A 23199-nucleotide genomic window follows, 5' to 3' on the forward strand; every position below is an offset into this window, starting at 1 on the left:
TTAATATCAAAGCTGAATATTTTTGGAAGTTTTAGTTTGAGCTATTTTAGGGGGATATCTGTGTGTGCAGGTGACTATTACTGTGCATAATTATTAGGCAACTTAACAAAAAACAAATTTATACCCATTTTAATTATTTATTTTTACCAGTGAAACCAATATAACATCTCAACATTCACAAATATACATTTCTGACATTCAAAAACAAATCAGTGACCAATATAGCCACCTTTCTTTGCAAGGACACTCAAAAGCCTGCCATCCATGGATTCTGTCAGTGTTTTGATCTGTTCACCATCAACATTGCGTGCAGCAGCAACCACAGTCTCCCAGACACTGTTCAGAGAGGTGGACTGTTTTCCCTCCTTGTAAATCGCACATTTGATGATGGACCACAGGTTCTCAATGGGGTTCAGATCAGGTGAACAAGGAGGCCATATCATTAGATTTTCTTCTTTTATACCCTTTCTTGCCAGACACGCTGTGGAGTACTTGGACGCGTGTGATGGAGCATTGTCCTGCATGGAAATCATGTTTTTCTTGAAGGATGCAGACTTCTTCCTGTACCACTGCTTGAAGAAGGTGTCTTCCAGAAACTGGCAGTAGGACTGGGAGTTGAGCTTGACTCCATCCTCAACCCGAAAAGGCCCCACAAGCTCATCTTTGATGATGCCAGCCCAAACCAGTACTCCACCTCCACCTTGCTGGCGTCTGAGTCGGACTGGAGCTCTCTGCCCTTTACCAATCCAGCCACGGGCCCATCCATCTGGCCCATCAAGACTCACTCTCATTTCATCAGTCCATAAAACCTTAGAAAAATCAGTCTTGAGATATTTCTTGGCCCAGTCTTGACGTTTCAGCTTGTGTGTCTTGTTCAGTGGTGGTCGACTTTCTGCCTTTCTTACCTTGGCCATGTCTCTGAGTATTGCACACCTTGTGCTTTTGGGCACTCCAGTGATGTTGCAGCTCTGAAATATGGCCAAACTGGTGGCAAGTGGCATCTTGGCAGCTGCACGCTTGACTTTTCTCAGTTCACGGGCAGTTATTTTGCGCCTTGGTTTTTCCACACGCTTCTTGCGACCCTGTTGACTATTTTGAATGAAACGCTTGATTGTTCGATGATCACGCTTCAGAAGCTTGGCTATTTTAAGACTGCTGCATCCCTCTGCAATATATCTCAATAAATCTATTTTTGACTTTTCTGAGCCTGTCAAGTCCTTCTTTTGACCCATTTTGCCAAAGGAAAGGAAGTTGCCTAATAATTATGCACACCTGATATAGGGTGTTGATGTCATTAGACCACACCCCTTCTCATTACAGAGATGCACATCACCTAATATGCTTAATTGGTAGTAGGCTTTCCAGCCTATACAGCTTGGAGTAAGACAACATGCATAACGAGGATGATGTGGTCAAAATACTCATTTGCCTAATAATAATTCTGCACTCCCTGTATAGACTTATAACATGACCTTTTTAAACATCAATCTTTCATCATCATACAAAATATATTTAATGAAATTGTAAGAAAAGGCTAGTGTAGCTCACTGAGTGCCCTCAGCCTAACCCCAGGCACCACTCTTCTGCATAATGGTAATCACAGAATTCAAAAACATTACAGAAACTCCTCTAAATGTCCAACATAACTGAGAATTAAACACTAACATTAACTAACACCACTTTCCCTTTATGGAAAAACATAAAATAACACTTTAATCCCTAAATTTACTCTCATAATGTAGTAATTTGCAAAGCATGCTGGGAAGTACAGAACCACTGCCCAGTTAGTTATGTCAGCACAAATATTTAATGCCGTTTTAACACACATTAATTAAGTAAACCTCAGTTTTGAATATATTAGGTTGATTGAACACAATTGAATTAGGTTGTGTCTATTTGGTGTCGTATCTATGAAGGGCCTGAATCATTTTTTTGAGTGTAGGGTATTTTGAATGGTTTCTGAGTGTTTGCTCCTAAGTCTCTTTGGTGATCTATTGGGTTCAAATGTGTTAATGAATCAAAAGAGCCCACAATGGTATCTGATGTTTTGGTGTGGTTTGTAGGGTGTTCAAAATGGTTAAAAGGGTATTCTCGATGGTTTCTATGGGTTTCCGCAGGTCTCTCTGATATTTTTGGGGATATTTAGGTCTCAACATGGTTAATGAGAGAAAAGAGCCCTCAAGAGTCAATGTGATGTTTTGCCGTTGTATTTGATTGGGTATTTTGAATGGTTTCTGAGGGTTTGTCCCCAAGTCTCTTGGGTATTATTGGTGATCTATTGGGTCCAAATATGCGTCAATGAATCTAAAGAGCCCACAATGGTCTCTGATGTTTTGGTGTGGTTTATAGGGTGTTCTAGAGAGCTAATAGGGTATTTTGAATGGTTTCTAGTGGTTTCCCTGGGGTCTCTCTGTTATTCTCGAGGATCTTTAGGTCCTAACATGGGTTAATGAGTGAAAAGAGGTCAATATGATGGCTACTATGATGTTCTGGCATGATTTGAAGGGTGTTCTAGATCATTATTTGGGTATTTTGGATGGTTTTAGGTTTTTGTTCCAAGTCTTTTTGATATTCTTGGGGATCTTTAGGTTTCAGCATGGGTTAATGAGTGAAAAGATCCCACAAGGGTCAATGTGATGTTTCAGTGCTTTTTGAATGGTTTCTGAGGGTTTGTCCCCAAGTCTCTTGGGTATTATTGGTGATCTATTGGTCAAAACATGCGTCAATGAATCAAAAGAGCCCACAATGGTCTCTGATGTTTTGCTGTGGTTTATAGGGTGTTCTAGATAATTAATAAGGTATTTTGAATGGTTTCTAGTGGTTTCCCTCAGGTCTCTGTTATTCTCGAGAATCTTTAGCTCCTAACATGGGTTAATGAGTGAAAAAGGTCAATATGATGGCAATGATCTTTTGGCATGATTTGAGGGGTGTTTTAGATAGTTAATAGGGTTTTTTATGGTTTCTAAGGGTTTTTCCCCAAGTCTCTTTGATATTATCGGTAATCTATTGGTCCAAATATGTGTTAATGAATCAAAAGAGCCCACAATGGTCTCTGATGTTTTGGTGTGGTTTATAGGGTGTTCGAAATGGTTAAAAGGGTATTCTCATGGGTTTCTAGGGGTTTCCCTCAGTTCTCTGCGTTCAAAACGCTCAATTCGCGTGATCATTGCCGCCTCATTCGCACGAATCGCGCCGCAGAATGCCTATTCGCGTCTCTGCATTGACTTAACATGTAAATCACTCGCGCGAATCGCGTCATTTCGCGATTTTTTTGACGACCGCTTACATCATCTTTTCAAAAGCGACCCGTATCCGATATTTGCATTTGCATTTACACGGTACACTGGCAAAACAGCCCAAGGCGTTCTTAACCAAGTAAAATGGCGCGATATGCAATGGACGCAGACAAAATGATTGCACAATGTTTTGCTGTCTGCACTGTTCCACACATCTTTAAAGGTCGGCAAAACATTTCTCTCGTAAGGCAGAGAAAAAGAGGAGAGCCCTTGACCGGGTTGCCAGGTTTTCACAACAAAACCTGCCCAATTGCAACTCAAAACTGTGTTAAAGTAGTCCAATTCCGCATGAAAACCGCGGACTTGGCAACACTGGATCGCAGTTTGTGTCCACCTGAGTTGACGTCATTCGCCTCCGTCCTTTTTTCAATGATGTACGACTCGCATTTACTGGGGAATATCCGATCTGACCGTTACATGGCAGACGCTAATGCATGCATCCGAATCATATCGGATTTATTACCACATATGAGTGAGGCCTGAATCCGATTTGAGGATATCGGAATTCATACGTTTTTTTTACTGCTTACACGTTCACAAGTCATATCCGATCTGTGCCACACGAGAGGAAAAAAACGGATTTGGGTCACTTGAACCATGCAGTGTAAATGGGGCCTTAGTGATCTATTGGTCCCAACTTGGATTCATGAGTCAAAAAAAGCCCCCAATGATCTCTATTATGTTTTGCTGATTCATTCTAAAATTGTTTTTAGATGTAAAAGGGTTAAAGATGTATTTTACAGATGTAAAAAAGGGTTATAGTATTTCATGTCATGTTTGTTAATTTGCATGTTTGTTATTTCATCAAATGCACAAGGATCTGTCCAGCTGCCACACTTGAGCTGCTCCCCAAAAGATGAGGGTACTTCTGTGAAATTATATGTTAAAATCATTGAGGCTCATTGATCTTTTCCAAGTTCAATTCCAATTTCAGAGAGCTTCACATCCTGTAAAGGCAGGACTGGCTGTGATACTAAGACAATGAGTTTTTGTGAAATTGGAAGTGACTCATTCTTTATGTCTTGTTGTGTAAACCAGAGTATAGGTGGAAGGTATAAAGTGGGCACGACTCCTGGGAAATATTATTGTCAAATAAAATTCAGTGGACCAAAATAGCATTTTGACTTTTTTTGTTGTTGCCACGCTTAAAAGTGCATGAATGTTTTCAGTAGATACATAAAAAAAAAAAAAAATATATATATATATATATATATATATATATATATATATATATATATATATATATATATATATATATATATATATATATATATATATTTTAATAATAAAATGTATTCATTTATCATGCAACCCTAACAAGTTATTTTGTGAAATGTTTGGCCTAGTGTGAGTGAATCTTATTAAACAAGTCACATTTCATCACAAAATTAAAATTCAGTTTCTCAAGAAAATGAAAAATGGAATAGAACAGCAATAATAAAAAGTAAATATAGTAATTCAAATAATTGGTTCAGAGTATTTTTATTATAAATGAATGAAATATTTTATTTTATTTATTGTATTACTTTTTTAAATCTTTTTAATTTTTTTAATTGTATTTAATTTTATTGCATTTTTATTGTATTTATTTATTGTATTTATTGCATTGCATTGCATTTTATTTATTTTATTGCATTTTATTTATTGTATTGCATTTTATTTAATTTATTGCATTTTATTTATTGTATTGCATTTTATTTATTTTATTGCATTTTATTTATTGTATTTCATTTTATTCATTTTATTGCATATTGTATTTATTTTATTGCATTTTATTTGATTGCATTGCATTGATCCTCAAACTGCTGGATGAGTAATATTTCTCTCTTCTCATACAGGTTAACAGGATTCCAGGTGCCAGCTCCTGTCACAAGTACCGGGTCCATTTTTTCCTTGCGTCTCACCAGCGACTTTGCTGTAAGCGCTCATGGATTTAAAATATATTATGAAGGTGAGGAACATAACACAACCTTTAATTTTCTCGGCTGTTTATCATGGCTTTGGCTTTTGCATAGTGCACACTGTAGTGTGCAATCGAAAGTCTTTCTGTCACAAGTGTTTGACAGCAGGCAGTGGGCGTAAAGCTAGAAAAAAGGAAAAGCAATATATCCATGCCTTAATACTCTTATAATAACTATTATTAAAGGGAATGAATGCTTTCCCCCTTTTCACATTTCCTCCAAAGTACACCGTATAAAGTTTGTCAAGGGTTTAGCTATCTTGAACCGACAACAAGCAATGTATTTTTACGTTATTTATTAATCTTTGTTAGTGTTAACAGAAAAATATATTTGTTCTTTGCATGTAAAATGAGTAACAATGCCTATGTGTGCTGTTTATTCTTCACAAAGCCTCGTCTGAGAGTTTATTGTCATATGAAGGTTTGTTGGATGGATGAAGGTTATATCCGCCTGGTGTAATTTGAGTACTTATTTTAAAGTTGGGATATTATTGAGTAGTTTCAATTCTCTGGACCGTTTGGAGAGTGTGGCTTGCTAGAGCAATCTCGGTTGTGTTCTGAATGATTGCAAATTCTTTGTTCAGGCTGTTCATTTACTAGGGCATTTGGGTGGTTCTGGATGATTGCTAATTCATCTTTCTGGGTGGTGAGTTGCTAGGGAATTGTTGGTGTTCTGCACTGAAAAAAAAATATTTTCACTGGGTTGTTCAAATTGCTTGGTTAAAACGAACTAAAGGTATATTTTGTCCTAACTTAATTTGATTGTGTTCAATCCACTTAAATACAAGTCAAACTTAATCCATTTGTGTTGTTACATGAATGATTTGTGTTGCATTAACTGAAACATGGGGCGGGGCTTGTTCGTTCCTAGCATGCTTTGCATGTGGCATAAATCAAGAGAGTAAATGTTGTTATTTTATAGGTAAAAGTGTTTTTGATGTATTTTTGAGCAAGATGAGAAAGGGGAAGACTTGATAAGATGGGTTGGGCATTAGTCTTTAGTCTGCCACAAAAAACACTACATTAAAATCATCAACTCAAATTGTGAAAAAAAACAAAAAAACACAATGACTGCTGTAAGTAACTGTGCGTGAATCAGACCTTTCTGTAACGCTAAGCTTAAACAAAAATAAATAAATAATTGTGTAGTGAAGTATTTTTTTTTTTGTACACAGTGTCAATTACTCCTTTACACGAGCATCACTGTCCTCCTATCGGCTCCATGCAGCAACTTGAGCTCTCTTCATCAAGGATTAAAACAAAATGGAGACAAAAAGGTCGTATTGTATTTGTGCATATAGATTAATAAGATACATGTCTAGAAACAATAAAACTTTAAACTCACACAGCTATAGCCTAGTTGTGGAGGCCTGACGTCAGCACATACCGCCTACAGTATTTTTTTAAGAACTTTAAAAAGATGCTTCAGCCAATGAGCAGCCGGCGGGGGCGGGTTGCAGGACGCCCCAAACTCCGCAGACAGTTTTTAATGTCTATCAGACAATAACTGCTGAAGATTTTGCTTAAGTATAATTTTCGGGACAATTAGGGCCAGATTCTGGATTCGGGACAACAGTGTAGATTTCGGGACTGTCCCAAATTTTTCTGGTCACCCTTATTCATTCCATGATGTTAAAGTTACATGAAAACATTATGTTTGTTTAACCCTTGTTTGGTGTTCGGGTCTGTTGGACCCTTTTTCATTTTTTTATCAAAAGAAAAATTATACGATTAATTATTTTTTCAAACTGAGACTCGTTGGCCTTGGCTCATTTTCTGTGAGGAATATTTATCAGAACACATTTTCAATGACCACACACTGTACACCCCCCTACACATTTATATTACACACAGGAGGTTTGGGACTGTGTGTGTGTGTGTGTGTGTGTGTGTGTGTGTGTGTGTGTGTGTGTGTGTGTGTGTGTGTGTGTGTGTGTGTGTGTGTGCGTGTGCGTGTGCGTGCGCGTGCGTGTGCGTGCGTGTGAGAGAGAGAGATTGTGTGTAAGTGTGTGAGTGTGCAATAGTGAGTTTGTTTCTACCCCTGCCGTTCCCACACAAGGTAGCAATTCTTAAATGTGATCTAACAAAGACAAAGAGAAAATATTAACCATATATGCTGTTTATATCGTTTGTAATTGGGATGAAGTAAACATCTGTTGAGTATTTTAACATAAAGTTTTTAATTGTGTTGAATTAAAAACCCAACAATGCGGCGGGTCCACCAGACCCACAAACACTGGCTGAGTAACAAAAATATGAACACCACACAAGGGTTAACTTAATCGATTTATGTGGGACCGATGTACACAATTAAATCATGTATATCCAACACACTTTTTTTTCAGTGTGGAGGTTTGTTGGAATCAATAGATCCCCAAGAATATCAAAGAAACTTAGAACAAACACCTAAAAACCATCCAAAATACCCTATTAGCTCTCTAGAACACCCTTCAAAAAGCTCCCAAAACATCATTGTGGGCTCTTTTCACTCATTAACCCATGTTAGGTCCTAAAGATCCTCGAGAATTTTAAAGACACCTGAGGGAAACCACTAGAAACCATTCAAAATACCCTATTAAGCTCTCTAGAACACCCTATAAACCACAGCAAAACATCAGAGACCATTGTGGGCTCTTTAGATTCATTGACGCATATTTGGACCAATAGACTCCCAATAATACCCAAGAGACTTGGGAGCAAACACTCAGAAACCATTCAAAAAGCACTGAAACATCACATTGACCCTTGTGGGCTCTTTTCACTCATTAACCCATGTTGGAACCGAAAGATCCCCAATAATATCAAAAAGACTTGGAACAAAAACCTAAAAACCATCCAAAATATCCTATTAACGATCTAGAACACCCTTCAAATCATGCCAGAACATCATAGTGGCCATGAGAGAGACCATGAGGTAACAGAGAGACCCGAGGGAAACCACTAGAAACCATTCAAAATACCCTATTAGCTCTCTAAAACACCCTACAAACCACACCAAAACATCAGAGACCATTGTGGGCTCTTTTGATTCATTGACGCATATTTGGACCCAATAGATCACCAATAATACCCAAGAGACTTGGGGACAAACCCTCAGAAACCATTCAAAAAGCACCGAAACATCACATTGACCCTTGTGGGCTCTTTTCAATCCATGTTGGAACCTAAAGATCCCCAAGAATATCAGTGATACCTGAGGGAAACCCCTAGAAACCATACTAGAACATCTAGAACCCCCTACAAACCACATTAAAAGATAGTTTTGATTCTGAAAGCTCATTGTGCATCAGACTATTCAGGATTTATTTCAAAAGATCATTCCCTTACATGTACACTGTCAGAAAAAAAGGTGCATTGCTGTCACTGGGGCAAAAAGGTACTACTATGTACCTTTTAAGGTACTAATATGTACCATTTTGGGGTGAGATGTACCTTTTCACTTTTGTACCTTAGGGTACCGCCCCAGTGACAGCACTGTACCTTCTTTCGTTGTTTACCCTATGAAATGCTGTCTTGGCTTTTGATCTCTTCTTCCAGCCGTCATAACTTAATTCACCCAAAAGGTTCTGTTTCATTTCCGAGCAGATGTTGTGCTGCACCATCAAGTTTATGTCAGCCTCTGGCCATGATTGGTTGGGTTTGTGACCCTCAGTGACTGTCATTTCTCAACCAGTCTCCATCTTCCATCTCTCTCTCCACCTGTTATCCTCCTGACCTGACCACAGCATGCCACTCCATCTGCTCCATCTTTACAGGCTGAATTATTCAGTCCCATTGACCAGCCTGGGCTTCGGCTCACGCTTTTGTGTTTAATGTGCTTCTGAATTTTATGGGTTTTGGAATATTAATCCTGCAGGTTATTGCACTCCAGAGGGCCTTGGATTCCCATTGAGTTCACAAGGACTCATTGTCATTCATCTCCACAGATTGATGTACGCAATTTAAGAAATTGAGGCTCTTTTAAAATCTGATTTAGAGCATTTTCGTGAAGAGATGGGCCTTGCTATGGTATTCTGGAAAGGTGATTACCGTCAAGACTCTTACCCAGTAAAATCGGTTTGGATCCCAACATGGACTAAAAAGGGAAAAAAGCACGCCGTGTTCATGTGGATGTTTTGGCATGATTTGAATGGTGTTCTAGGTAGTTTATAAGGTAGCACTAAACAAATTGCTTAGAATTTTTTGTCTTGTTTCTAGTCAAAATATCTAAAAATTCCTAAACCAAGAAGTATTTACTTGACAAGCGGAAGTAATTGTCTTGTTTTGGGGAAAAATACTAAAAAATTAAGAGAGTTTTTGCTTAAAGTAAGATAAATAATCCACCAATGGGGTGAGAAAAATAATCTTGTTTTCTGTTTCTATTTTTCTTACCCCATTGGCAGATTATTTATCTTATTTTAAGCTAAAATTTTGATTCCCCCCCCCCCCAAAAAAAAAAACAAAAAAACAAAACAAGACAATTACTTTTGCTTGTCTAGTAAATACTTCTTGTTTTAAGAATTTTTAGATGTTTGGACTAGAAACAAGACAAAAATACTAAGTAAGAAAAGCATTTTGGTATGTAGGTGTTAAGTCTCTTTGATATTCTTGACGATCTACATGTCTCAACATGGGTTAATAAATGAAAAGAGCCTGCAATGGTCAATGTGACGTTTGTTGGGGTTTGTAGGGTGTTCTAGGTATTCGATTGGGCATTTTGGCTGGTTTAGGTAGAACTGTAAAGTGCGACATATATGAACCAAACTAAAATCGCAATCTGGCTTAGTAAAATTATTAAATAGCAAAGGTTCGATTTTTCAAAGCTTCAGTTTTTAATGTTTGCAGTAGATGCTGCTCTATCTCTGAAGTCATTATCAGTTTAGTTTCAATCGGGCCTGGGTTTGCATGATAAATTGGTAATGTGAAAGCTGTCATGCGGATCTGGGTGGTCTGAGAGTGCCGCGATTCACGTGAATTTAAAAACAACACAGGACCTGCATATGTGTTAGCCTATTACAATATATTTAGTCCAATAAAACACATGTAAGGGATGACAATGTTGATGATTTACTTTGGATACGAATGTACAGAGGTGGGCAGTAAGTCCATTTACTTGAGTACTGTACTTAAGCACACTTTTTGAGTATCTGTACTTTACTTGAGTATTATTTATTTTGTGAAACTTTGACTTTAACTTCACTACATTTGAAAGACAAATATCGTCCTTTTTACTCCACTGCATTTCTATCAAGGTCCTCGAAGTCGAAAGTAGCTTGTGTAGCAGCTTTGAAAGTCAATTTTTTTCCCCTCTTTAAAATGTTTTTTGTTGTTGTTGTTGCAGACAGTCTATCAGGAATCACTCTTATAGGGTCATGTAAAGTTTCCCAACTTTTCCTGAACACTGATCAGTTCATATCAGAATGGAAGAAGGTTCCTCTGCACAGTGTGTGCACGCCATAGCCATACTTTGAAAGTATGTTTCAGTTTTTTTTTTTTATTCAAGATTAGTTTAGTTGGCATACACTTGACGCATGTCTTATAAAATGTAAAAAATGTAAACGTCTGGGAGAAAAGTTGGGAGAATATCAGATGTGTATCAGTGTATTGGATCCGTGCATTCAGTGTTAAAGTGACAGCAGCTTTATAAAGAGCTTTGTAATTCGCTAATTTGTAATTTGTCATTCACTACCCTCCTCCTCATTCATTTTTTTAAAGTTAGACATCAACCTTCTTAGTATTCCTCAATCAATCCATTTTAAACAATATAACAAGAAAAAAATAATAGCATTATAATTGAATGCCTGTTTTTTTACTCGCTTTTTGTCAAAATTGTATAGGGTCGCTAACTACCCGAGGTGTGTACGATTGTATTTTTTTTTTTTTTTGCACAATGATAAATTAGTCTATAATCACAAAATAAGGTGTAATTCATGTCTGATACACAATGATGAAGTGACGTTTCACTCATAGGGCCCTATTTTAACGATCTGAAACACAAGTGTCAAAGCGCGGAGCGCAAGTAACTTTGTGGGCGGGTCTCGGCGCTGTTGCTATTTTCCCGGCGGGATAAATGGCTCTTGCGCCTGGCGCAAATCTAAAATGGGTTGGTCTGAAGTAGCTTCATTATTCATAGGTGTGGTTTGGGCGTAACGTGAATAAACCAATCAGAGCGTCATCCAACATTCCCTTTAAAAGCAGCTGCGCAAGTTCCATTATGGGTCGCTATTATTATGGCGGATTTACCAGACGCACACCAGGAGCGGTTCACAGCCGAGGAGACGGATGTTCTTGTAGAGCAGCCCTTACGAAACAAAAATATATTGCAGTATATTGGAAAATTTCATGAAATACATTAGGCAATATATTCACATATATGGGAATTAATATTTATATTTTTCAAAATATTGCAATATATTGAAAGCGGCAATCATTTGTATATTTTGCAATATATTACATGAATATATGATATATTTTATAATACCATCAATATATTATTCCATATATTTACAATATATTAAAATATATTTCAAGTAATATATTGGTAAATATATTTTCCTTTCGTAAGGGAGTGAAAGACAGAGAAGTTGTGTTGTATGGGGATGGGAGAAACCCACCCAAAATAGCGTCGGTTAAACAGTTTTTTATTTTTTCAGTCGATTTTTTTTTCCTCCTGGTTCTTGACGGACAAACCAATTTGTCAGATGTCCTTATATACGTATATGTCTTGCCACTATTGGGCAAACAGGTCTGATCCTTAATTACTACAATAAGCCTGAATAATTTGTAAGCTATATATTTATGCCTATTTTTTCACATCTTCGTGGCACACCACAATGTGTTAATATTTTTGTTAGTGTAACAATTTATGATTTGCAAAAATAACTGTTGCATCTGTGTAGATTATATGAGCAAAGTGTCTGCGCATTGTGCTCGCTGTACATTATGGTCAAGCATGCGCCCTTAAAATAGCATAATGAACAACGCGCAACGCGCCGCTGACTTTAGACTGGGTTTTTTCTGGTCAGTGGCGCAACTGTTTAATGGAACAGCAAAATAGCACCGGGGATTGTTTGCGCCGGAACACGCCTCCTTTTTTTGCGCTGAACCGCCCAGGGAGTGCTAGTTCATTCACTAGTTTAGCGACGTGCTTCTGTGGAGGGAAAAGCGCGCTTTGCGCGGGTGCTAAATAGGAATGACACATGCGGCGGTGTACAAAGTCAATTGCGGTGGGTGCAAGATAGGGCCCATAGTTACCTCTGACAAAAAACAAAACTACTTATAATCTGCAAAACTTGAAATGGCTCAGTGATTTACTGCAGAGAGCAAGAACTAAACACAATCAGATATTAGTGTCACTGTCACTGATGATGGATCTGGTGAAGCAGCTGAGATCGCAGACATGAGCAGATGCTGAATGTAAATTAGCTCTGACGAGGACATATGATGATGATAAAACATCTGCTCAAACTAAACCCTTGCAAGCTCCAAAAGGTAACGAAATAGGGTTTATTTTATTCTTTTGTAACTTTTACTCTAACATCAGGAGTTTTATATATTATCGTGACAGGTAGAGGTCTATCCATGTTAAATATAGATTCGCTAACGACCCGAATGTAAGAACATTTGGCGAAACAGTCATGCATTTAAGGGTTAAATGAGTTTAAGTTAGTCGTCTGCTAGTATGTCAGATGGAGCGTCACTGACTGGCTTAAACCATGATGGCATAATGTGCATTTATGCAACTATAATACAATAATGCGGCGACATAAAGAAGGACATTTCATACTTAAGTACTTTTGAAAACGAATACTTCTGTACTTTTACTGCAGTAAAAATCAGTTTTTACAACTTTCACTTGTAACGGAGTAATATTTGACCAGCAGTACTGTTACTTTTACTCCAGTAATGAAGTTGAGTAGTTTGTCCACCTCTGCAAATGTATTTGTGCAGAGTGTGTCCACTCAGGGCAGCAAATGAACTTCATGCACGCACAAACCCAAGTGTTGTTTACTCATCTGAGCATAATAACACCAAATTAATAAAAAAAAACACAATATATTTACTGCAGTGCGTGGGGAAGAATTGCGCTTGGACTTGGACTGCAGCAAACGAGCCCAGTGTGAAAGCCCCCTTAATGTGCAGCATGCGCCAAACATCTTTCCAAACGTGTAATAAGACGCAGTTAGAAACCTGTTTTAACCGGGTGTTTGAAATAAAGTACTGTGTGCTAATCTGAGTGCTTAACATCACAGAATGAGGCAGAAGTTATATTATTTTACAATATTCTGCACTGATATAGATCCGCGGTGTAGAGAAGTGTACAGTAGGCTACGTTTTTCTTTCTCGGTAAATGCATAAAATGTTCCAGACTAAAATTAAGACATTAGTCACATTTTTTTTTTGGATCATTATTTTATATTTTATCATAAACCTTAGACCTTTCTAATGATTTGTTTTTCTTTAAAATATAATAATAATAATAATAATAATAATAATAATAATAATTGTATTATTTATTATTATTATTATTATTATTATTATTATTATTATTATTATTATTATTATTATTATTATTATTATATAATGGTTATCATTATCTGTTTTGTGTTTTATAGCACTTTTTGCATTTTTCAGACATGTAACAGACGTTTTAAACTGCTACAAAACTTTTAACCTCTGTAGCACCATTGCAATGTGCAAAAAAAGTTAACACACAGCCCTGGTTTCTGAACGTTTGCCCCAAATCTTTTTGTTATTCTCTGGGATCTATAGGTCTCAATATGGATTCATGAATTAAAAGAGCCCAGAATGGTCACTATGATGTTTTGCCATGGTTTGTAAGGTGCTCTAGATAGTAAATATAGTATTTTTGACGATTTCTTAGACTTTGTCTCTAAATCTCTTTGATATTCTTGAAGATGTATGGGTCCCCAGAGCTGGACAGTAACTCATTTACTCGAGTCCTGGACTTAAGCACACTATTTGAGTATCCTTTACTTGAGTATTATTTTCTCTGTAAACTTATGACTTTATCTTCACTACATCTGAAAGACAAATATCGTCCTTTTTACTCCACTACATTTCTATCAAGGTCCTCGAAGTGGAAAGTCGTTTCTGTCGCAGCTTTGAAAGTCAGTGGATGATTTTTTTCTTCTTTAAAAGGGTTTTTGCAGAAAGCCTTTCAGGAATCACTCTTGTAGAGTCTCGTGAAGTTCAATGATTTCACAGCATTTATTAAACACTGATTTATAGTTTAGAGCAAAATGGAAGAAGACGGATGTCCAAATGCTCATTTAGTGGAGTATTCACATAAACAAAGTTGATTCTGTCTTCAGTGAAGGTGAACAGTGTGAGAATATCAGATGTGTATCAGTGTATTGGATCCGTGCATTCGGCCTTAAAGTGACAGCAGCTTTATAAAGAGCTGTAAACTGACTGGCTTAAACCATGATGGCATAATGTGCATTTATACAACAATAATAAAATTATGCGCTGACATAAAAAAGGAAATTTACCTTTGATACTTAAGTACTTTTGAAAACAAATACTTCTGTACTTATACTCGAGTAAAAATCTGTTTTTTACAACTTTCACTTGTAACGGAGTAATATTTGACCAGCAGTACTGTTACTCTAGTAATGAAGTTGAGTAGTTTGTCCAGCTCTGGTCCAAACATGGTTTGGTTTCATGAGTGAAAAGAGGCCAACATGTTTTCTGTGATGTTTTGGCCTGGTTTGTAGGGTGTTATATGTATTTGATTGGGTATTTTGAATGTTTTTTTTAATGTTTTTCCCCAAGTCACTTTGATATGTTTGGTTATCTATTGGTCAAGATACACTCTAAAAACTAATACTATGATTTACTCAATTTTTTTGGTGAAACATTTTTACACTAAAAAAATTGAGTAAATTTTAAAGCAGTGAAATCATTTATAGACACCATATGAACTGAGTAAATGTAAGTAAAAAAATTAAGTAGATCTGAGTAACTACATTTGTTACATTAACAAATTCAATTGAGTAGAAAAAATTGGGTAAAAAGCATTTAAAAACCAATATTTATGACTAATATTTACTGTTTTTATTTATGAGTATTACTAACTTGTATCGTATAACTTTAATTTCCTCTAAACCTTTGTAAAATATTCCACAGTCCACACAAACACACTTATACATGACATGGCCTTTATTGTCGACGAGTAACGTTAACTTACAGCAATTACGTTACAGCATTATATTACTGTTTTGACATGTAAAGAATAAGTTATTTTACAACATTTAAACTCATGTAACAAACATTTTAGAAGTAAAAATTAAACATTTAAAAGTAATTCAAGTGTAATCAACCGGTCTGTTATCCCAATTCCACCGTATCAGCGCTGTTTCTCGAGCCTGAGATGCAGTCTGCGGGTGGACTTTAAACTCGAGACCGCTGTCCTGCGTTTCATTCGTAGCTGAAAAATGCTGCGAGGTGCCAGACTCCATAACCTGACAATAAACAAACAGTGCCCAGTTTTAATACGATTTTATCATCCAAATTCATTATATTCATTATCTTTACGAATAAAGTTGTGTGTTTTGAGCAACACAGCAGGCGATTCAAAGACCAACGTCACACGTTAATTTATTAGGTGACTCACACTGTCCCTGTATGTTGTTTTGAATTAAATAAAATGCCTTTTAGCACAGTAATGATGATATAGATTTAAAAAAAAAAACATACAAACCTGAATTTCACAGAGGAAATGCCCCAATTCTGCGACGCTGAGAAGAAGAAACTGCTCTCTGGTGACTGAGGAGAATTCAAATATCCGCCCTCACTCAACCGTCGAGCTGTCGTCACGTCAGAGGGTGGGGGAGGGGTGTATTGTTTTAATCGAGTAAACTTACTCAAAGTGTGTGTTAAATATTAATAATCTTGATTTTAATTAAGTAATATTTGTGGTTCTTGAAACAGATCGGTTTAATTCTCCATTCTCAAATATTTTGAAATAAATTTCACAAATGTATTAAGTATATTTAAAATAAATAATTGGTTATTTGAATACTAAATTATTTTAGTGAAAAAAACTTAAATATAACTATACATTTTAGACAAAATTAACTGTTGGATTTTTAGTCAATTATTTTGGTATGTTTAACTAAAACCATCAAGTAAATGATATTGAGAGATTTTATTAAGTAAATAAAGTTAATTATTACTGTGATATTTACTAAGCCACTGAATAATTTTTTAGAGTGTAGGTAATAGGGTATTTTGAATGGTTTCTAGGGGTTTCCCTCAGGTCTCTTTGATATTCTTGGGGATCTATTGGTCCAAACATGGGTCAACGAATCAAAATAGCCCACAATGGTCTCACACTTTGGCGTGGTTTGTAGCGTTCTAGACAGTATGGTATTTTTGCTGATTTATGGGTGTTTGTCTCCAAGTCTCTTTGATATATTCTCGAAGATCTATCGTCCCAACATGGGTAAATGAATCAAAATAGCCCACCATGTTCACTATGATGTTTTGCTGTGGTTTGTCTGGTGTTCCAGATAGTTAATAGGGTATTTTGGATTGTTTGTAGGTTTTTGTCCCCAATTCTCTTTGATATTTTTGGGGATCTATAGCTCTTAACATGGGTAAATGAGTGAAAAGAGCCCATTTATTATTTTTGGGAGCAGTTTTGGGGGCTTTTTTGGGTGTTTTATATTTCCACACCTCAAATTGACTAGCCCTATAATTTCAGGGTTATGAGTCCTAGCAAGCAGCAACAACAAGGGTTTGGTTCGTGTCCAATGGTTTTAATGTGCCAGTGATTCAACTTTTATGAGAGAGAGATGGACACACACAAGGGAAAGGAAATCTCATTTTGGTTCCTGTCAGTTTTCCGTCACGTCGAAACAACCGAAACCAAGTTTGACAGTCAGTGCATGCGCTTTGATTAATGTGTCTATCGCCATCCAGTTCGAGTCGGATTCTGAGTGTAGATTTAGATGCGAAACCTCAACCTTTCTACCTGCCCTTCAATTGAATGCCAATGACTCTGGAAATACCATATGTCATGATCAACATGCTAATGCTCGGTCATCACAACGTGCATTAACAGTCCTCCCTGGTTATCTAAATGCTAAGACAGGTTAAATCATTGATTCAGGAACATTTGCCAGGATGCCTAAAGATCGCTCGTTTATGGAAATGTGAGCAAAATGAAAACACAGCAGAAATAGCAGCACTCTTTGTCTTTTTGTGCAACCTTTAAAATGTGCTTCTCGTGGCCTATTGCATCGTAATGTCTCTGAAATACATTATTCTCTTCGGTGACCCGTGAAATCTGCTGGGTTCCTGGTGGATTCTGTGAAGCTTTTTGGTGGTGTTTGCTTATTGCTTGTATCATGGGCGTCGAAACCATTGTGTGTGTGTGGGATGAGATCCACCACACTTTTTATGACCAGTGATATTGGACCCACTCACTTTTATCGTCTCTAATTCAGCACGTCTGTTTACCCCTAACCGGGAAACACTTATTATTAAACACGTTAGATGCGTTATTTCCACTTTTCTAATATTTTCTCCATTTTTATTGACAATAAACGCCTTTTCGATCTAATATCTGATGAGAAAAGGGAGCAGAGCGAGTTCGGTAAAGGGCAGATTTAAACCTCTATATGAAAACTTAATGACATGCGTCTTATACCCGTTTCACACACACACCGTCTGCAGTGTGTATGCGGTGTGTTGTGCTTTCACATATGCTGCGTTTGCAGTCCGTAACTGATCCGCTGGTGCACACCACACACTCAGCATTTATTAATTATTTTTGATTTAAAATCCAAAAGTTGTTACTGAACATGGCTCGTCAGAATTGCAATTCTCTTTGTTTACTCTTTCATAGAAGTCAGGTTAACGTACTACATTTAAAAAACATTTAATTCAATTCATTAATTCATATTTATATAGCCTAGTGCTTTAGATTTAGCTCACACACGTGGCAAAACAACGTTGTAGCCTAAAATCACAACCATTTTAAATTAGAAACTTACAAAAGGCTATTTAAAAACAGCCGACTCTCGTCTTTTCTTTCGTTTTTAACCCCTTTTAAAAGAAATCCTGCAGGTCATAAAGAACTTTTCTTTCCACCTCCATGAAAGGACAAGTGCTCTCCATTAGGCACTTTTTTTTAACCTAAATTCCAGTAAGGTGTCGTTTCCTTGCTTTACTTGAGAAAAAAAGTCATGTGTTGAATTTGAAACAAGGGTATATTTTAAATGATATGCATCTGTGGTGAAATTACTAGAATTACGTGTCAGTACATGTTTATTTTAATGCGAACGATCTTCTGTCGCTTTAATGCAGCAGTGAAGCACAGCAAAAAATAGACTCGGTACGAAAACGATCGTCGCAACGGACTGACGGACAGCATCCGCGTGCAGTGTAAAAGCTGTAATCCGTTAACATGGGGACAAATAAAAATACACACCGCATACACACTGCAGACGGAGTATCAGAAACAGGCGTTACCCCTTCACTATAGCCACGGTAATTACTGTGACGGGGTATTTAAATAACCCAGGTGATTTCCGTAATTTAGTCTGGCCTAATCAATCGTTTAGTAAACGGCGGTATATCTGTATTTAATGTAAATATGACATCTAACGTTACTCCAGTAAAAAGAAAAAAATGCTTTGAGAGAGGACCCACCCACTTTTTGTTTTGCTTCCGATGCCAATGACTTATATGCAAAAGCAGCTCAGTAATTCTGAATGCACCCAGAATGTCGTGTGCTGAAATGTGCTCGGCTTCAAAATATAGTCACTCTGACAAACTTACATCATCTTCAAGGGCAGCAGAGTCATTAGATGTATGGAGGGATGAATGGCTCATCTCCTGGGATCAGCCTGTGGTAATTACCTCAGCGGTTTGCCCACTATACACTATGAATGTACACCATTATACCTGAAAACAGGTCTATTTAGGGTCAACTGTGTGCATTCTGCAGAATAATAACTCTTTCCTGGTTTATTTAGGTTTATTTTTCTCCATCATGCCCTGATGGAGCTTGGGTTCCTTTGGTCGCCTTTGGCTTGGCTTGCTCAGTTGGGGACACTATCATTATTATCCAAATTATTCAACTAAATATACAAATACAATTAATTAATTAGCTCTTATTTAATTCTATGAACTAAAATACTGATCTGCCAACATTGTCGCTCTATGATAAATTAAAATAAGCTGATAACATCACTGTTTTCTCCAGAACGACTGTACAGCCAAATCTAATTTTGTTGCAATATTATCCTGTTTGACACTGTGAAGCTGCTTTGAAACAATCGGCATCTGTAAAAGCGCGATATAAATAAAGTTGACTGATTGATTGACTCCAAAAATGTGCACCATTATACCTGAAAATAGGTCTATTTAAGGTCAACTGTGTAAATTCTGCAGAATAATAACTGATTCCAAACTACATCAACTGCATCAAAACTAGTGATGGGAAGTTCGGTTCTTTTCCGCGAACCGGTTCTTTCAGACAGTTCGTTTCAATGATCCGGTTAAAAAAAACCAGATCACCGGTTCTTTTACGTCTTTAAGTAATTATGTCATTTCTATCATCCCGGCGGATGAAAATATATTCAAAAACATCCATATAAAGTATTTGTAATCAAAGCTTAGTATAGTAATAATTATTATTGATATCATCATCATCTTGGATACATTTTTTTCATATATGTTTTGCAAAAGCACTCAATACAGTCACTGTCGTGCAAACACTGGTGTTTAACACGGATTAAATAAACTTAACATACTTACACAAATCCTCAGTTCATCCGTGCTCATGTATTATCAGCATCAGCTGTCCCACTCCGAGAGAAACACTTCGGTTACGACACTATCATGCATGCTCAGTATCTCCGCTCACCGGTTCTCAGAATTGAACATGTCCGAAAGATCAAACGTGTGTGATAGAAACGGTTCTCAAATCTGTACTGGTGATCCGGAAGATCGTACGTGTCCGATAGAAACGGTTCTTGATTCTATACTGGTGATCCGGAAGATCGAGCGTGTCCGATAGAAACGGTTCTCAAATCTGTACTGGTGATCCGAAAGATCGCACGTGTCCGATAGAAATGGTTCTCGATTCTGTACTGCCGATCCGAAAGATCGAACGTGTCCGATAGAAACGGTTCTCGATTCTGTACTGGTGATCCGAAAGATCGAACGTGTCCGATAGAAACGGTTCTCGATTCTGTACTGCCGATCCGAAAGATCGAACGTGTCCGATAGAAACGGTTCTTGATTCTGTACTGCCGATCCGGAAGATCGAACGTGTCCGATAGAAACGGTTCTCGATTCTGTACTGCTGATCCGGAAGATCGAACGTGTCCGATAGAAACGGTTCTCGATCCTGTACTTGTGATCCGGAAGATCGAACGTGTCCGATAGAAACGGTTCTCGATTCTGTACTGGTGATCCGAAACATCGAACACGTCCGATAGAAACGGTTCTCGATTCTGTACTGCCGATCCGGAAGATCGAACGTGTTCGATAGAAACGGTTCTCGAATCTGTACTGGTGATCCGAAAGATCAAACGTGTCCGATAGAAACGGTTCTCGATTCTGTACTGGTGATCCGAAAGATCGAACATGTCCGATAGAAACGGTTCTCGATTCTGTACTGCCATCCGGAAGATCGAACCTGTCCGATAGAAACTGTTCTCGATTCTGTACTGCCGATCCGAAAGATCGAATGTGTCCGATAGAAACGGTTCTCGATTCTGTACTGCCGATCCGGAAGATCAAACGTGTCCGATAGAAACGGTTCTCGATTCTGTACTGCCGATCCGTAAGATCAAACGTGTCCGATAGAAACGGTTCTCGATTCGCTACTGGTGATCCGGAAAGATTGAATGTGTCCGATAGAAACGGTTCTCGATTCTGTACTGCCGATCTGGAAGATCGAACGTGTCCGATAGAAACGGTTCTCGATTCTGTACTGGTGATCCGAAAGATCGAACGTGTCCGATAGAAACGGTTCTCGATTCGCTACTGGTGATCCGGAAGGATCGAATGTGTCCGATAGAAACGGTTCTTGATTCTATACTGGCGATCCGGAAGATCGAACGTGTCCGATAGAAACGGTTCTCGATTCTGTACTGGTGATCCGAAAGATCGAACGTGTCCGCTTGAAACGGTTCTCGATTCTGTACTGGTGATCCGAAAGATCAAACGTGTCCGATAGAAACGGTTCTCGATTCTGTACTGGTGATCCGGAAGATCGAACGTGTCCGATAGAAACGGTTCTCGATTCTGTACTGGTGATCTGGAAGATCAAACGTGTCCGATAGAAACGGTTCTCGATTCTGTACTGGTGATCCGGAAGATCGAACGTGTCCGATAGAAACGGTTCTCGATTCTGTACTGGTGATCCAGAAGATTGAACGTGTCCGATAGAAACGGTTCTCGATTCTGTACTGGTAATCCGGAAGATCGAACGTGTCCGATAGAAACGGTTCTCGATTCTGTACTGGTGATCCGGAAGATCGAACGTGTCCGATAGAAACGGTTCTCAAATCTGTACTGGTGATCCGGAAGATCGTACGTGTCCGATAGAAACGGTTCTCGATTCTATACTGGTGATCCGGAAGATCGAACGTGTCCGATAGAAACGGTTCTCAAATCTGTACTGGTGATCCGAAAGATCTAACGTGTCCGATAGAAATGGTTCTCGATTCTGTACTGCCGATCCGAAAGATCGAACGTGTCCGATAGAAACGGTTCTCGATTCTGTACTGGTGATCCGAAAGATCGAACGTGTCCGATAGAAACGGTTCTCGATTCTGTACTGCCGATCCGAAAGATCGAACGTGTCCGATAGAAACGGTTCTTGATTCTGTACTGCCGATCCTGAAGATCGAACGTGTCCGATAGAAACGGTTCTCGATTCTGTACTGCCGATCCGGAAGATCGAACGTGTCCGATAGAAACAGTTCTCGATCCTGTACTTGTGATCCGGAAGATCGAACGTGTCCGATAGAAACGGTTCTCGATTCTGTACTGCCGATCCGGAAGATCGAACGTGTTCGATAGAAACGGTTCTCGATTCTGTACTGGTGATCCGAAAGATCAAACGTGTCCGATAGAAACGGTTCTCGATTCTGTACTGGTGATCCGAAAGATCGAACATGTCCGATAGAAACGGTTCTCGATTCTGTACTGCCATCCGGAAGATCGAACCTGTCCGATAGAAACTGTTCTCGATTCTGTACTGCCGATCCGAAAGATCGAATGTGTCCGATAGAAACGGTTCTCGATTCTGTACTGCCGATCCAGAAGATAGAACGTGTCCGATAGAAACGGTTCTCGATTCTGTACTGCCGATCCGTAAGATCAAACGTGTCCGATAGAAACGGTTCTCGATTCGCTACTGGTGATCCGGAAAGATTGAATGTGTCCGATAGAAACGGTTCTCGATTCTGTACTGCCGATCTGGAAGATCGAACGTGTCCGATAGAAACGGTTCTCGATTCTGTACTGGTGATCCGAAAGATCGAACGTGTCCGATAGAAACGGTTCTCGATTCGCTACTGGTGATCCGGAAGGATCGAATGTGTCCGATAGAAACGGTTCTTGATTCTGTACTGGCGATCCGGAAGATCGAACGTGTCCGATAGAAACGGTTCTCGATTCTGTACTGGTGATCCGAAAGATCGAACGTGTCCGCTTGAAACGGTTCTCGATTCTGTACTGGTGATCCGAAAGATCAAACGTGTCCGATAGAAACGGTTCTCGATTCTGTACTGGTGATCCGGAAGATCGAACGTGTCCGATAGAAACGGTTCTCGATTCTGTACTGGTGATCTGGAAGATCAAACGTGTCCGATAGAAACGGTTCTCGATTCTGTACTGGTGATCCGGAAGATCGAACGTGTCCGATAGAAACGGTTCTCGATTCTGTACTGGTGATCCAGAAGATCGAACGTG

At 38.3% G+C, this 23199-nt stretch overlaps 1 protein-coding gene across 2 annotated transcripts in view; it reads left to right on the plus strand.

Annotated features, from left to right (window-relative positions):
- csmd3a (CUB and Sushi multiple domains 3a) overlaps window positions 1-23199 on the plus strand; it is a 579356-nt gene that overhangs the window by 71225 nt on the left and 484932 nt on the right. For both annotated transcript variants that reach the window (XM_067447773.1, XM_067447774.1), the window contains exon 3: window positions 5135-5247. In XM_067447773.1, the coding sequence (XP_067303874.1) occupies window positions 5135-5247 (113 nt within the window). The remainder of the gene's footprint in view (window positions 1-5134; window positions 5248-23199) is intronic.

The sequence above is a fragment of the Pseudorasbora parva genome, chromosome 7 (genome assembly GCF_024679245.1).
Source record: "Pseudorasbora parva isolate DD20220531a chromosome 7, ASM2467924v1, whole genome shotgun sequence".
In the NCBI taxonomy this organism is placed as follows: domain Eukaryota; kingdom Metazoa; phylum Chordata; class Actinopteri; order Cypriniformes; family Gobionidae; genus Pseudorasbora; species Pseudorasbora parva.